The following is a 17,333-nucleotide window of genomic DNA, read 5'->3' as shown; positions in this document are numbered from 1 at the left end:
TTAGAAATCACTGAGCTGCTGAGCCTGCGGCAACCAATGTCTTTTGCCGGCTAATGGTCCTGGCTCGGGCACAGTAATGTCATGGGTGAACACTCCAATGAGTAGTTTATTAGGAATTAGTGCGAGCAGGGAGGGGACCCAATGAAAGAGATGCACAGGTGGTCAGCTGTTGGGTCTGCATCGCCAGAAAATGGATTTTTAGCTCAAGAATGCATCAGATCTAATTGCGTTTGTCCCATATGGACTGAAAGTGCAAATGGTCACTTCATTGTTCAGAATTATAAACCAAAACATTGAATTCTTCCAACCATAAAGCAACATGCGTTAATAAATACCTAGCAAGTTTTGCAAGAACCAGATATTAATTTCAATAAGAGCAAGGTTTTTCAAATCTGCCAGTGCTGACAAGTGAATGTATATGGGGATAATTTGCCCATTGAACCTTTGTGTTTGTGTGCTTTGTGTTGGTTAATTGCCGTAAAGAAGCAAAGGGGGGGTTGGCGGTGTGTGTGTGAGTGTCTGTCTGTCTGTCTGTCTGGGTCTTGCATTGTGCACAGAGCAATAACACCAGTAATCTCCCATGGGAGTGTGTGACCTCAGGCAGGGTCCCTCCCAGCTGAACAACAAACACACACTTCAGCACCTGTGTGCAGCTCCATGTAGAGGATCTCTCCACTGTAGTGCTGAAAATAATTATTTTCTGAAAATAATAACAGAAAATAGTGTAAAAAATGACCCTCACAATTGTTATGGTTATTGTTATGCTCAAGGTGCATTTTCCCATTGCTTGTTTTCTTCAACCAGTCTAAAACCCAACGATAAAATTATATTCAACAGGGAAAAGCAGTAAATTCTCACGGACTGGAACAAATAAATGTTTGGCATTTTTGCTTCAATAAAATTACTGAAACACTGACTATCAACAAAATTGTTGCTTTTTGCATTTTCTGGCAATCGATTAATCATCTAATCACTTTAGCTCTAGACAAACTTAATTTTTACTCAATGCAAAAAGAAACCAGTCCCTGTTTTCCTGTTTGTTCCAGTTTCCTGCTCTGCCCTGACCCAGAATTTCGGCTGCTCGGCTCGCTGATGATGGATCAAATGCAAATGCAGAGTTCATGCCATATTGGATTTATGGTAAATATGAGCTGCTGACTGGGAAAAATTCTCCATGTCATCTTCTAAGTAGTAATTGCGAGTAGGGCATGGGAATAACTTTAGAGGGCTATGGTCCTGGTGGCAGATTGGACACAAGTGGCAAACATGAGAATCTGGGGGGGGGGGGCATTCAGATTGTTCAGTTCTTGCTCTAGTTTTACTGTTACATTCAAATCATGCACTAGAACACAACTGCTACAAATGAGTGACCCCTTTGTATAACCAAGAAAGCAAATAACCACACTGTCCGCCTCCTGAATATCTAATAAATCAGTGACAAGCTTATTTTCTATCATTTCCAGTCATCTGGAGCTAACCGCAACGTATCCATTCCTGTTTATGACACAGCTCCAAGTGAACATCAAGCCCACCAGATGACTGGAAATCTGACTGACAGCAGATTAAGGAATCAGTCCATCACTTCTGACAGTAAAAATAAAACATTTCATCACATTTTCTACCTAACCCCTTGAATCATCAGCGTTCTGACTCGAAATTAAACGAAAACCTTGGATGACACAGGAAGGTGTGTCTAATATTGGAGAGTCATGGAACAGGCTGGGAGCAGGGTCAGGACCTGTTACGATGCTGAACATCAGTAACAAGAGGACGGACTGAAGGACAGGGGGGTTGTGGAAAATTCTGTCAGCTGTCATAAGATATTACTGAATGATTTGCTGTACCTGGATTGAGAGGAAACGCGCTGTAACAGCAGCTGATGGTTTATTCCGTTCAATGACATGTGTGTGCAAGTAAATGCATTTCTCTTCTTGTTTATTCTTTCCACTTCTCTCCTTCTCTACCCACTATTCCTTTCCTTGTGTTCCCTCTCCTTTTTCCTCCTCTTCTCATTTCCTTGCTTCTCCTGTCCTGTTGTCTTTCTCCTCTCCTTGTTGCTTTTCCTTTCCTCGTTTCTCATTATTCCTCATAACTCCTTTTTCTTTCTTTGTCTCTCCTAGACTACTTTCTCCTTTTCTTGTCTTCTCTCTCCTCTCAATTGTTCTCCCCTCTCTTTCCCTCGTTTCTTTAATCCCCATTTCTAACTTCCTCATCTCCTTTCCTTGTTTCTCCTCTCTTCTTTCCTTGTTTTGCAAAAACATAAAAGGGAGAGGAAAAGGAGGAAGACATGCAGTGTCCATGTGTGTATGCATGTACACATGCTTGTTTACTGCACATGCACATGTCTACACACCAACAGTCTGCAGTGAATGTGTGTGGCAGCATGTGTGTATTCAGACGAATTTCCCCTTGATCCTTTTATTTATATTGTCTCCTGCCAAAAACAGCAGCACGTTTTTTCATTCAGCACATGTGCTTTCTTCCTCACAGACTTACAAAATAACAAACACTAACATGAGTCTTAAATGAGCTTAAACAAGCTCCAAAATAGTGCGTCAGTCAGGTTAACACCTTCCCATACTGACAAATCTCAAATTATATCACATGTATTTCCATGTTATACTATCCTGGTATCTGAAGCACTGACAGTGTAGCTCTCCACAGGCTGAAACAAGCTACAGACGGCTCCTGAACTGAGACAGAGACTCACAGGCACCACAGGAGTCAGCTCAGCTCTGACCTCAGGACCCCTCAGGGTACAGCTTCCATCCCCTGACGTCTAAACCAGGTTTCAGCTCCATCACAGGGCACAACACACACCTGTCTGTTAAACTCATAGCTGTGATACCTGTTGCATTACATATAAAGGCATGCGTCTAACGCATCAAGTGGATAAATTACATCGCTATGTACGGCCAAAAGTGCTCGCGTTTCTCTGTCAGTGAACAGGAGAAGGTATGATTACTGATCCGTCATAGGTGGACCTGTCTACCATCACCAGGTAATCAAAACACAGCCTGTTTTTACACAGCAGAGAAGGGGGAACATGTGCTGTAACATTTGCCCCTTCTTCTTGCCCTTTCTCTATTAAGACTTAATATGTTTATTTTCTAAATCTCTCCTTAATACCGGTTAGAAAGGGAAATAATCCAATCCTGGCAGAAAAAGAATAAAGGAATGAGACATCAGTGCAACAGCTAAGACTTTAAACTACACAGAGCAGTATTCACAGACCCTGCATGTATGAAGAAACGGATGAAATGCCACATGGCTAACTGATAACAGAAATTTAAAGTCTACAACACCAAACGACAGCCGAGCCAACAACAGCTTAACTGAGAGGTGGAAAAAGAATAAATAGACAGAAATGAACTGTAAGTGAATCACTTCCAGAAAAATTACCGCTTCGTTCCAATTCGCTAGAAAATGTGTCGACGGATTTAGATTTGAAATCCTGGTTGTTTTCATGTACTTGAGTGGGTGTGAACGGCACTAAGGAGAAAGTGTAAATAACAAAGCAAATCATCATCTCACCATCATGTATTCTAAATAACAAGGAAACGACCTATAAACTAACAGTGACTTTATTATTCAGTATAAACAGTTACTGTTAATAACTGTTTGGATTACATGATCCTACATCATAACTTTTGAAGCAACAGCTTTTGAAGTTTAATATTCTTCAGCAGAGCCTTGCTCAGTGTCACTTGTTCAGGAATGATGTATGCTCTGGAGAACGTCTCTCCCACTGTCACTTTTTTATTTAAACAGGATTTACTGCACGTATGATATTTTCAGCAGTTTTGCTTTATTCCATTGTATCTTAAGTTATTTCATGAGTGTAAATCTAAATGTCAGTTCAGGTGTGCTGCAGCTCCACTGCACCTTGAACTGCCTCAGGCATCTCTCCAGTGAACTCACGTCGGCTCCTAGCGGTTGGAGGTGGAACTGCAACAAGCTGATGATAATCAACTGAAACTCATTCAGACCTGATGTGTCACCTATTTGACTTTTTTTTCCCCCTTCTAAATAGTTTAAGCAATAAGGAAGAGTAGTGATTCTGTTGTAAATTTATTTATAAATTCAGGATACACCCCAAAACTGGATACATAAACACTAATGTCTCATAGAGATAATTTAGCATCATATGAAATAAACGGAAAAAATATGAGTTTGAAAAAGGTAAATCATCTGAATATTACAGTAATATGTAGCGTGCTTTATGGGAGTCTGGGCAAGAAAAATGCCTCGGAGGACTGATGGGTGGAAGCTGGGAAAGGAAACACTGGTCCATTAAAAGTCTGAGTGCAACACACTGAAGTTGGTCCCTCGTACCGCAGTGGAAAGCGTTTTTTTTTTCCCTTCTCTCTCTCTCTCTCTCCCTCTCTCTCTCTCTCTCTCTCTGAGCTAAGAGGATAAGCTCGTCCCTTTTTCTCCTCTCACCGTGATTGGACAAGGCCACTTCCTAGGAATGGCATCAAACTATTTAAATAGCACTTTGTCCCCCCTCGGCTTAAAAGGGAGTTTTTTAGCGGCCGACGCCACCGAGGACAAGTTTTCAATCAAGAAGAAAAAACACGCAAGATTTTATTATTTCTCTTCTTTTCACTGAGGAACTTTTTTTTCATTTAAATAAATCGCCATTAATTCATTCTTGAGAATTATTGCTGGATTTCTACACATTTTTTGCGGGATTTTATTACTTTTGTTCTGCTATTTTCATCAAGCAGGTGAGTGGCAGATATTTTAAGGAATGCAACTGCTTCTGCAGCTGCAGTGGTGTAAATGATTGATTTGCACCAGCTTTAATTTTTTTTTTTTTTTTTGAGCGTAATCAACCTGCTGCACGTTAATTCTGTCTGACATGTAATTAATGGTGCGATTGTTGGGTTTTTGTCGTCATTTGTCGCAGGCAGCAGGTTGGTGATTCACCATGAAGCTGACAGGGATATTTTTGCTGTTGATGCTTTGGACCTGTGAGAGTGCCAGAGTCGCAGGTGAGTTTGGCTGAACTGAGTGATTCAACTTGAACTTGCACAATTGTTCAGAATTTTGCTTCTGTTTTCAGTCAGGAAATGAATTATGGCTTATAACAAATGCAAGAGTCTGGAGTGGTTTTGAAAAAGTTCGCAGTGCACTGAAAGTGAAAACAACAGACATCCAGTGCACTGCCAGACAAAGGCTGACTGCTTATTATTATTCACCCACAGAGAGCCGAGACGACAATAGCGTGTATGACTTGTTTGAGCTCATCCAAGTCCCCAAGAAGAACCATGGGGTCACCCTGGTGAAAGGAGACGACCCGTACAGCCCCGCCTACAGGATCCTCAATCCGGACCTGATCCCCCCAGTCCCCGAGAGCGCCTTTAGGGACCTGATCGATTCCATACATGCCGAGAGGGGATTCCTCCTGCTGCTCAACTTCAAGCAGTCCAAACGGACCAGGGGAAGCCTCCTGACCGTGGAGAAGCAGGACGGCTCCGGACCCGTGTTTGAGATCGTCTCCAACGGCAAGGCGAACACCTTGGACATACTTTTCTCCACCGAGAACAAGCAGCAGGTGGTTTCCATCGAAGATGTGGATCTGGCCACGGGGCACTGGAAGAATATCACCTTGTTCGTGCAAGAGGACCGGGCGCAGCTGTACGCGGGATGCGAGGAGGTGAACACCGCGGAGTTGGATGCGCCCATCCAGAGCATCCTGACGCAGGAGACGCCGGCCAGCGCGCGGCTCAGGATTGGCAAAGGAGCAGTGAAAGACAGGTTCATGGTGAGAGAACGGCGGTCACTGCAGACTGGAGATTTAGATCTAAATTGAGATTTAGCCACGATTTAAGTGAAGCAATCTAGTCACGTCTCTTTCCAATGTTGTCACCCGAGAGTTTTGTTCAAAACGCAAATGCGTAAACATGTCCAAGTGCGTAAAAGCGTTCAATGGCAGGAGTGAATAGAAAAGAGTAATCTCATGCTTGCGCTATGCTGCAATGATTAGATGTTTTATTTAATGCTGCACAGGGTTCTTGCTTTAAATTGAACATCGATGCTTGCAGGGGGTCCTACAAAACGTGCGGTTTGTGTTCGGAACCACACTGGATGCCATCCTCCGCAACAAAGGATGCCAAAGCTGTGAGTAATTACGACCAAGATCAGTGTTTACTCGTCACTCATCTGCTTCACGTGCTGCCAAGTCTTAGTAAGTCCTTATCAAAGAAATGTGTAGATACTTAATTTGCCTGCAGATTTTTGGCAGAAAACACTCCCTGGTATGGGGAGCTGTTTACCAGAGGAATGCCAGTTTACAAATATCTCAGGGTGTTGTGGTCTTGAAGTATGTTCACTGGGGTGAACAGCATTAACGTTTCATGATCATTTATAGCTGTGTGGGATGTGTAACATTAAGTACAATACCCTTTCTAATTAATAAATCAACCATAAAGACTTGTGTGCAGATATGCAATTTGATTTATACAACAAATTTCTCTTTCAGCAATGACGTCTGACACCATGATCCTGGAGAACCTCAACGGCTCCTCAGCCATCAGAACAGAGTACACTGGACATAAGACTAAAGGTAAACACTGCTGCCTGAGCCTGACATGTGGATGTCCCATTATACCTCGTTACACCAGCCCACATATGCTGATTAGTCCTTAAGTCTAGACACTGACAGGACGAGAACAGAAAAGAATGGGACTGAAAATGTTTGCCTGTGTTAAAAACTAATGACTTTCCTCCCCTGTGAAGACCTGCAGATGGTCTGTGGCTTCTCCTGTGAGGACCTGGTCAGCATGTTTAAGGAGCTGAAGAGCCTCGGTGTGGTGGTCAAGGAGTTGTCCAATGATCTCCGCAAGCTGGTGAGAAGGACAGTGTGTGTGTGTGTGTGTGTGTGTGTGTGTGTGTGTGTGTGTGTGTGTGTGTGTGTGTGTGTTACTGTTCTAACATACTTGTTAGGTTTTTCACTGAAAACCATATTTATTGTTAATCTAAAAGAGCTTAAACTTGATACTTTGAGTGCTTGGAAAAAAAGGCAGCCTTGAGTCATTACGTCATCAGTTAACAACTGTTTCCAAACCGAGTCTTACTTTAACATATTCACTCTGAACATCATGCAGGAGTAACATGTTATATTTATTTTTTAACATGGACCCCAGGTAGAGTGGTATTTGCCCAGGTAACAATTCATAAACAATACACAATATTCTTACACCACAATTTCTCTTACACATCCCCCCAGACGGACGAGAACAAGCTGATTATGACCCGCATTGGCATTCGCAGTGGCGTCTGCATCCACAACGGCATCGTGCACAAGAACAAAGACGAGTGGACCGTTGATGACTGCACCGAGTGCACTTGCCAGGTGAGTGGGCTCCCACCAGCTTGTGTATATTGTGCCTTAAGTAGTTGAACACACGTGTGAGGGGACGCACTCTTATGCTCTGACTCATGTATAAAGACAACCTGCACTGAGGCAGACACACTTAGCACTACTCCACTGATCTGGTCATTAATGAGTAGTGTGAAGGCCTGGCAGAAGGCCAGCAGGCTTTACTGTGGTAATTAGAGGTCTCTTGTCTGGAGTTCAACTTGAGTGTGGCCTAGAGGGACTTGACCAGACTTTAAGTGACACGTTGCCCATAATTAAGACCAAGACTTTGCCTCTGATAAGTGGAAAGGAGGGATGGGTTCAGGTGCAAAATACTTGCAAGGGAAAATCCATGCATTTCACTGATGGCCTTTATTTCCTGTTTTCCTCTTCTACTGATACACTCCTTGTCCTCATTTCCCCTTTCATCCCTGTCAGTGATCAGATCCAGGAGTGAGAACATGAGCAGGCATAGTTAGAGGCAGTTGTTATCCCTGAGTCATTCACAGTGCACCCACACAGGCTGCGCTGGCAGGCTGGCTTTACTTGTTTGGGGCTCAGTGCCCAGTCCGACTCCACAGTGAAACCGACTTCCATTATTAGGACTTTGGCCTCATTCCCACCCTCCCCTGACCCAGTGGGCAGGTGGTTGTCTGCAGGGGTCTCTATTCTCAGCCAGAACTCTGCTTTTTTTTTTTTTTTTTTCTGGCATAGCAAGTCTGTGCAAGCTCAGATGTTGAGCAGAGAATGTAATGAGTTGGTTGCACGGACATGGACTAAGACTTGGATAAAAAATGAATACATTTGAATAGGCTAAGACAACAATCAACTCCACGTTAGTAACACTGTTCTGTAGTTTCTCAGTTCCACTGGGGAATGGGGATTTAACCCAGCACCTGGACATAATTTGGAAGAAAATTGCTGAAAAATTTGGATGATAGCCATATATGTGTGCTAATGTTCAACCATAAATTTGATGTGTGTTGTGCAGAACTCTGCTACTGTGTGCCGCAAGATCTCCTGCCCCCTGATCCCCTGCGCTAACGCTACTGTTCCTGATGGAGAGTGCTGCCCCCGCTGTGGAACACGTAAGCATTTCTGTCTTCTAAAGCTCAACTCGTTTTTGTTAAGAATTTGCCTAGCTAGAGAAAAATACACTCTGATTACAGTTATGTGAACATGCACTATAAGCATCTGAATAAATGCCCCCCATAAAATAGAATATATATACAATCAGACCATACAAACACTTCCCCATTCACTGAGAAAGCTGTTTCTGTGTCATTTGCCATATAAAACAAAAAAGCCAAATATTTCCCCTAGATGTTAAGGTTTCTGTTCAAGTGAAAACATGTTAACTTTAGAGATGATTTAACTGCAAAAACATCCAAGTAAATGAAAGGGTACTTGTGTGTTTGTAACATAGGCGCTTTGTGCTCCAAAACATCTTTGAATCTTCAAGCTGAAATGGCTGTAATTTGCTAAATTGGTTAAAGCGGGACGGAAAATTGGTTGGCTGTTAAGTGGAGTCCATCCTCTACATGAATAGAAGTGACATGTTCTTCATACCAATGCAGGCTTGGCTGCAATGACTCCCTAAAACCTAAATAAACAGGGGGAGCTGAATTCATCCCGACCTCAGCCACTTGTTGAAGCCATTACACATGCAGGGCCATGTTTGCAAAATCTGTTTCCTCTTTAGGAAAACATAAGTCATTGGGGTATCCCTATGTATCCTGAGGACAGTGGCCCTTTCTACTTCCCCAACTTCTCTCAGTGTGTTAGTCTCTGTCCTCCGTCTCAACAGAAGGCCTTCTCTGTGTCTAAGGCCCAGCTAAATCCTTACCATTAGTCCTCCGCTTTAAGAGCTTTCCCTCCTCATTTAGGCTTGGGGGTGTTTGTGAGGGGGTGCTGCCTCATTGGAATAGCTCTTTTATTGTCTCCCTCTTCCCCTCTCTCTCATATTCTCTCCCTCTCCCTCCTGCTCAGCGAGCGACTATGCAGAGGACGGCTGGTCGCCGTGGTCTGAATGGACCCATTGTTCCGTGTCATGTGGGCGGGGCATCCAGCAGCGTGGGCGCTCCTGCGACCGTATCAATAACAACTGTGAGGGCACCTCTGTGCAGACCCGTGACTGCTACCTCCAGGAGTGTGACAAACGCTGTGAGTTAACACAACAAACTCTAATCCATCACACAGACACAAACAAATAAGTAGATCTTGTTCAGCGGCCAGCCTGATCCATGTATAGAGTTTTGATAGCCTGTCAACGAGTGCCAAAGTGGTCCACTGATTTGTTTTCCTGATAAATGACCGCTGACCTTTCTTTGCGGTTTTCAGTCAAGCAAGACGGTGGCTGGAGCCATTGGTCACCCTGGTCTTCCTGTTCCGTCACCTGTGGTTCTGGTGTCATCACCCATATCCGCCTCTGCAACTCCCCCACCCCCCAGTTTGGAGGCAAGGACTGCGAGGGAGAGGGTCGACAAACTGAGAAGTGTCAGATGTCTCCGTGCCCCAGTAAGTCCGACTGTCTGATATTCATTGCCTGGTTGCATTTATGTGTTATATACAGCAAGGATAGGAATTAATCATGTTTTCATCTTGTCTCCCTCAGTCAATGGCAACTGGGGACCATGGTCACCATGGGATACCTGCTCTCTCACCTGCGGAGGTGGTGACCAGACTCGTAAACGCCTGTGCAATGACCCCGCACCAAAATACAATGGCAAAGAGTGTGTTGGTGAAGCCACAGAGACCCAGAAGTGTAACAAGAAAGCTTGCCCCATTGGTGAGGCATTTTAATCACTTACAGAGCTTCTACATGTTCCATGTACCCATTATCTTATCCTGCAGTTTTTATCATTATAATAATATATATATATATAATCATTTACTAGATTATAGTTGTTTTTCTTTGTCTATTGCAAGTTTCAATTATTCAGTTATATTCATATACTTAGATCTTAGATAAGTCAGGTCATAACTGGAATGGGATTTACCTGATTAAAAAAAAAGTTTACATCTGACGGATACCTTGGAGATGAACCATTGTTGTTGTTTTCAGATGGGTGCTTGTCCAACCCCTGCTTTGCTGGAGCCAAGTGCACCAGTTTCCCTGATGGTTCATGGAAGTGTGGAAAGTGTCCAGCTGGCTACACTGGCAATGGTATCAAGTGTAAAGATGTTGATGAGGTAAAAATTCCTTGACCCTTATGCTATGATTTTGTCAGATATGAACACGGTTTTACGCCTGTTGCAACATCTGACAAGTCTCTAGTTTAATGATTACAACGTTGTTCTTTTTATCTTACAAACAGTGCAAAGAGGTCCCAGATGCTTGCTTTGAGTTTAATGGTGTGCACCGCTGTGAGAACACAGAACCTGGTTACAACTGTCTGCCCTGCCCTCCTCGCTACTCAGGACCCCAGCCCTTTGGCAGAGGTGTGGAGCAGGCTGCTGCTAAGAAACAGGCAAGTACAGTCTTGATCAGCTCTGACAGGAAGACATACAAGTTAATGAGATGTAAGATGAATAAATACTGACAACAGGAATCGTTGTGTAAGGTACAATTACACTTGCATCTCCAGGGCATAACCCGGGTCATTTAATGTGATGAATGTCTGCCTTCCTAAGAGCAGAATGCCATGAATTTGGACTATGCACAGCCAGTGTGATCACTGATCATTCAAACTATGCATCATTCCTCCAGGTGTGCACACCCCGTAATCCCTGCCTTGATGGAAGCCACGACTGCAACAAAAACGCCCGCTGCAACTACCTTGGACACTTCGCTGATCCCATGTACCGCTGTGAGTGCAAGCCCGGTTATGCTGGCAACGGACATATTTGTGGAGAGGACACAGACCTGGATGGATGGCCGAACGCTGACCTGGTTTGTGTGGAGAATGCCACCTACCACTGCAAAAAGGTAGGTAATGGTGAAGCAGCAAGGCTCTAAGATGATTTAAAAAAAGAGCGAAGTTCAGAGAAGCAAAGTCACTTAACAAATAACTGTTTCTGCAGAGTTAAAGTCAAGTTACCTGTATGTTTGTTATAATATCTGAGTGCCTGACCATATTGTCTGGTATTTAGGACAACTGCCCCAACCTCCCCAACTCTGGCCAGGAAGATTACGATAAGGACGGCATTGGAGATGCTTGTGACAATGATGACGACAACGATGGCATTCCTGATGATAGGGTAGGTGAAATCTCTCCATATGTGGCCATAACAGTGCACAAGGGATTGTTTGTGTATGTTCTCTGACTGTGATTTTTGCATTCATCATTCATGCTGTGTAATAAGAAGGCTGATGAAGAGGGGGAAGGGGAGGGGTGTCTCAGCAGGAAAGCAAATGTTTCTCCCCTGCCTGTGCCAAAACCTCAAATTCCAACACTGAGGTACAGCTCTGAACGAGCGGCACTGTGTGTTTGCTAATCCCGACATTAGATTTAGGGAAGGGACTGAAAATAAAGCAGCTTTTCATTCTGCATCACTCCATCCCCGTAAATAGATCCCCTCACACTGACACAGCAAATAACAACTCTTTTCCCTCCTCTCTGTCTCTCGTTTTTGAAACAGGACAACTGTCCATTCGTCTACAACCCCAGGCAGTATGATTATGACCGTGATGACGTGGGTGACCGCTGTGACAATTGCCCCTACAACAGTAACCCAGACCAGACAGACACAGACAACAACGGAGAGGGAGATGCCTGTGCTGTGGACATCGATGGCGATGGTGAGGATTGGAATTAATTCAATAAAACACGAAAACAGTCCTACATCGTAATGCTTATTTCAGCAAATGTATTTTGAACTTCTGAAGTGGCTTTTCATATTATCTGTTACGATTCATTTCGCAGGTATACTAAATGAAAAAGACAACTGTCCCTATGTGTACAATGTGGACCAGAGAGACACGGATCTGGACGGAGTGGGAGACATGTGCGATAACTGCCCTCTGGAACATAATCCTGATCAGGTGTGTGGACACACACATACACACCGGCCTTCACCATTTCCTTCTACCTCACCCACCAACAGTAATCCACATTTATCTCCCTGCCTTTCTCTATAGCTCAGCATATATCTCAGTTTCAATTGAGAGCCTCAGTGTCAGCCCTGTGTAGCTGTCTAAGCTTTATCACGCCATGTAAAGGTGGAGTAAATCCTGTGTGCAGCTCAAGGGCACATCAGTTCAATAAGGCGTGGTGGGGGGCTAGGGGTCTTTTCAATGGCCCATTGACATTAGCTGGCTAATGTGAGGGAAGAGGCCATAGGCTGGATATTACTAAGGAATGGGCTAGCCCTGGGCTGTGTACATGCCCTGTCTGTGCACCACAAACGTGCTCAGTCCACCTGTGCCATGCTACACAGAGAAATAGGAATGTGTTGAACAAAAAGACTCAAGAGAAGAATGGGGGAAGGAGGGGAGTGTCAAAGTCTACACTGATGTTGTTTTCAAAGAAAGAATTGCACATTGAAATTAAAGGCCAAAGGAGACAAGTCCAGAAGGGGCACAGCAATGTTTTTTTTGCTGTTGCAAAGAGTAAAAAAAAAAAAGCAAAAAAATGCCCTCCTTCAAGGCTGTAATCTTACTAAGATTTTCAACAGCAGAAGTTTTCATCCTACACAGTTACCCAAATCCTATGAGCCATTCCCTCCTCCCTCTCCCTCCATTCACCCCCTTGTCCCTATTCTTTCTGAGTGCCGCGAGGTGTCTCTGGTCCTGCCAAGTAGAGCTAGTATGACTTCGCCTTTCACTGCAGACAGTGGTGGTGCTCAACAAGCAAATTGGAGTAGGAGGGGCAACAGGGTCCTGTAGAGTGATGTTTGATTGTCAGTAGATGAAAACTGCTGACAGATCTTTGACAGATTGAGCTTGGCAGCTTTACAGAGGCAAAGAGTGATTGGAGCTTAAGGAAAGTCCTTAATGAAAGCAGCAGAGGAGAGATGAAAGAAAAAGGGCAGCAGGAAACACTGTGGTGAAAGGAAATAAACATAGTGGAATCTAGTCACCCATGTTAGCGTGCGAATAATTCACTGTCCCCTTAAGCCATAAATGAAGTCATAACTCTAAGACTGAAACATTGAACCTTTGCAGGTGGATTCAGATGATGACCGTGTAGGAGATAAGTGTGATAGCAACCAGGACATTGATGAGGACGGACATCAGAACAATCTGGACAACTGCCCATACATCCCCAATGCCAACCAGGCTGACCACGACAAAGACGGCAAGGGAGACGCCTGCGACCATGATGACGACAATGATGGTGTCCCTGATGAAAAGGACAACTGCAGACTGGCCTTCAACCCTGACCAAAAAGACTCTGATGGTGAGCAAAATGGGCCATTTTGCAACCTTAAAGGACACAGGTTGTCCTAAACAGTTCTGAGGCAGCAGTGCACTGAAACACTGCCAACCGCATGTCTACAGGTCTTCGAAAAACTTTTTCGTTTTATTATGTTATGTTATTATATTTTTCAGGTGATGGCCGTGGAGATGCTTGCAAAGATGACTTTGACCAAGACAATGTGCCTGACATCTATGACGTGTGCCCAGAGAACTTTGGCATTAGTGAGACAGACTTCCGCCAGTTCCAGATGGTTCCTTTGGACCCGAAAGGCACCTCCCAGATTGATCCTAACTGGGTTGTCCGCCATCAGGGAAAAGAGCTGGTTCAGACTGTCAACTGTGACCCTGGCATTGCTGTCGGTGAGTAAGAGATGTGTGATTGTCAACACGATGCACATCATTTTAGAATTATGAATGCATTCTTTTGAGCACTGTCCCCTAACTTGAATTTTCTCCTTCATCAGGGTACCACGAGTTCAATGCAGTGGATTTCAGTGGGACTTTCTTCATCAACACAGAGAGGGATGATGATTATGCCGGCTTTGTGTTTGGCTACCAATCCAGTTCCAGGTTCTATGTGGTGATGTGGAAGCAAATTACGCAGACCTACTGGTCGAATAAACCCACCAAGGCCCAGGGTTACTCTGGCCTGTCCATTAAAGTGGTTAACTCCACCACTGGCCCAGGAGAGCACCTCAGAAATGCTCTCTGGCACACCGGGAATACCCCTGGACAGGTAAGATATTTGGTAGACTATTGGAGGCTCTCTCCCATTGGATGGTTTTTATGCTATTAGGGATGTGTAAAAAGATAAACCCATGGCTGTTTGTTTCCCTATGCTTTAGGTCCGCACTCTCTGGCATGACCCCAAGAATGTTGGATGGAAAGATTTCACTGCCTACAGATGGCATCTGATCCACAGACCGAGAACAGGACATATTAGGTAGGCCCATTACATTGATTAGTCCACAGTGAAGTTCATTCTTCACATGGGTTTGACACTGAAATCCCAACTTTTGTTCTTCCTTTATTTCCACAGAGTTGTGATGTATGAGGGCAAAAAGATCATGGCTGATTCTGGCAGCATCTATGACAAGACATATGCAGGTGGCAGGCTAGGTCTTTTTGTCTTCTCACAAGAGATGGTATACTTCTCAGACCTCAAGTATGAATGCAGAGGTAAGGATTTATGTCAAATCAACGAAAATGTTATCGTAACAGAAGCTTCTCAGCGAGCATTTGGTGTGGCCATATCCAACTAACTACATTGTGTTTCTTTCTTTTAGATGTATAAATATGTGGCGCAGGAAGTTCTGAGGAATGCACCTTTTTTGTATAAAGTATGAACTTATGTATTCTGATGCAAAGTCCAGGGACCGATTTATCTCCGCAACTCTTTCTTCTGCGGCACACACACTCGGACGGGGCGAAGGGCATGTGGTCAGCCTCAGGGTAACTTGAAGCTGGTTCGGGCAGAGCACCAACCGGCTGACTGCCAGTTGAGGATCAGAGAGCCCCTTCTCCTCCACCCTTAGCATCCACAAGAGCAGGGAGAGCTGGGGGAAAAAAAAGAAAACAAGCCCTCAAGCTTCGCCAGTAGGACACCAACACCTTTCTATCCCAGCTCTGCCTGCTTTCTCGCTCTCTGAAAGACCTCATTCATCTCTGTGCGGGAGCGGCTCCCCATAGACAACTATGCACTTCCAAGCCTTTACATCTCTCTCTGTCTTTCTATCTCACTTCTCCAACCTGTGTGCCTTTCTACCTTACCTTCTGGATGGACATCCCAAAGAAAAAACTGATGAAATATTCCCTTTGCTTTACCAGATCTGCCAGGATGTAGATTCTGAATGATACAACTTTTGAGGACACAAAGGATGAAAACAGCAATAATATTTTTTAGGAATCTTTGTTGTTAAGGACTTGCAACGTAAGAAAACTTTTGGTAGTGGAGGGAGTTAGAAATAAGGGGAAGATAATGTTGTGGATGTTTGTGTTCATGCATGTACTATATGTGCGAGACCGGTCATGAATGAAAAAAGAAAGTGCTTTTACCCATCTACCTAAGACGCTCTGGAGAGAAAAAGAGAAGAGAAATACAAAATTAAATTTAGGCTAGCTATCATTTGAACATACAAATTTCACAGGCTTTGTTGATTTTGTCTGGTTGAATAAACTCACAGGGTGAGATGGAAATGACGATCAAACCAGTAAAAAAAAAAAATATGAGGATTATATTTTACAAACAATTTGCTAGAGCCAGTGATCTCAAAGCCCTCATCTTACAGCAAGACCCTGGTTACTGAAGATATTTATCTCCCTCCACTTTTGAGGATTTCAAATTGAAATTGTGTAAATACATGTAATTTATTGACTCTTGCCTACAATGTAGGGAGCAAAGGAAATTTGAATACTTTGAAAAAGTAAAAACTCCATCCAGTATCGCAATGAAAACTGACTTAAAACCAGGTACAGTCAGTGTCTCATCTCCCACTATACAAAGTGAATTAGGTATTCTTCAGATAGGGCTATTTAGCATGAAGTGTATGTGACTTGTGTGCCTTTTCGCAGAGAGAGATGAAAAACAAACAAAATCTTTGATGTACAAATATTACCTCATTGCTGTACTATAATTTGATCAAACAAAAACACAACCATATTCCTTTGAAATGATGGACATCTTAGTGCTACTGTAGCATGAGCTGTAAATAGTATGACATTTCACATCTACAGTAAAAACAAAACCGAGCTCCTGATCCCATGATCTACCCCAGTGAAAATGATGGTAAAATGGGAGGTTTCTTTTTTATAAATAATTTTGCTTTATCATGTATGTCCATTGCTGTTCTTAGCAGATAAATTATTGTTCTCTTTTGTCTTAGCTGTTTGTGAGAGGTTTGATTTGTATGTGTGCGTGTGTGTGTAGATAAATGCTATTTAAATAATTTATCAGGATTTGCTGCCTTACAAAATGGCACAGGTCCATCTGTATAAACGGTTTGCACACTGACGTGAGGATGTTCTGTTCTTTATCGTTTTTACCTTTTTTTTTTGTTATTGTGTATCAATGTTACCATTATTTTTGTACAATTAGTTTTGCTTGTCTGTAAACATTTTCGTAGTTGTACAAAGCAAAAATGCTGGTTTTATTCATAGCGATTATTTTGTTACATACTTCATGACAATAAATAGTTGTTAAAATTCTCAAGCCTGCGTATGCTTTTATTTGTCAGATTGAAGCTCTTACCAGAGATTTTACCAATTTATCCAAGTTTAAATCCAAGGTTGATTAAGTCTGTACCTTCTTTAGATTATGTGGAAGTACAAAGACTGTAGGTCTTCCAACCAGAAGACATCACAAAACAAATGGAATTAATTTGGTCTACTGTAGCCGCAATGCCTAACACAAAATGATTGCCCAGTTCCCCCAAGGCACAAACTGAGTTATACTTTCAGTCCTTTTTCTCTGCAGACAGGCACACACCGTCTCTGTGATGAAGGCCACATGAGGAATGTTACACAAACGTCTGTTCCTCAGTTTGATCTGCCTGACCTCTCTGTGATCTGCACTGACCTCTGGACAAAGGTTAGACAACTCAGACTGCA

At 43.3% G+C, this 17,333-nt stretch overlaps 1 protein-coding gene and 1 long non-coding RNA gene across 2 annotated transcripts in view; one reads left to right on the top strand and one right to left on the bottom strand.

Moving 5' to 3' along the window:
• The window catches only part of LOC130187760 (uncharacterized), a 104,453-nt gene that overhangs the window by 55,575 nt on the left and 31,545 nt on the right, over positions 1 to 17,333 (bottom strand). The gene's annotated exons all lie outside the window — the stretch shown is intronic.
• On the top strand, positions 4,507 to 16,931 carry thbs1b (thrombospondin 1b). Its single transcript, XM_056405636.1, has 23 exons — positions 4,507 to 4,730; positions 4,913 to 4,997; positions 5,211 to 5,770; positions 6,051 to 6,126; positions 6,488 to 6,571; positions 6,745 to 6,854; positions 7,235 to 7,360; positions 8,358 to 8,454; positions 9,356 to 9,529; positions 9,707 to 9,883; positions 9,981 to 10,154; positions 10,431 to 10,558; positions 10,684 to 10,836; positions 11,076 to 11,294; positions 11,459 to 11,566; positions 11,948 to 12,107; positions 12,232 to 12,350; positions 13,473 to 13,707; positions 13,860 to 14,087; positions 14,192 to 14,463; positions 14,573 to 14,670; positions 14,767 to 14,906; positions 15,014 to 16,931. The coding sequence occupies exons 2-23, from the start codon at positions 4,934 to 4,936 to the stop codon at positions 15,019 to 15,021; spliced, it is 3,510 nt and encodes a 1,169-aa protein (XP_056261611.1). The 5' UTR covers positions 4,507 to 4,730; positions 4,913 to 4,933; the 3' UTR covers positions 15,022 to 16,931.

Source organism: Seriola aureovittata, chromosome 19 (assembly GCF_021018895.1).
Source record: "Seriola aureovittata isolate HTS-2021-v1 ecotype China chromosome 19, ASM2101889v1, whole genome shotgun sequence".
Lineage (NCBI taxonomy): Eukaryota > Metazoa > Chordata > Actinopteri > Carangiformes > Carangidae > Seriola > Seriola aureovittata.
This window is presented reverse-complemented; position numbering and strand designations above follow the sequence as displayed.

Excerpts from the sequence above, each read along its gene's own strand:
- thbs1b (XM_056405636.1), top strand. The coding sequence starts at position 4,934 with ATGAAGCTGACAGGGATATTTTTGCTGTTGATGCTTTGGACCTGTGAG. Across the intron at positions 6,127-6,487 it reads CAACAAAGGATGCCAAAGCT|CAATGACGTCTGACACCATG; the intron begins GTGAGTAATTAC and ends TTTCTCTTTCAG. Across the intron at positions 10,559-10,683 it reads AGTGTAAAGATGTTGATGAG|TGCAAAGAGGTCCCAGATGC; the intron begins GTAAAAATTCCT and ends TCTTACAAACAG.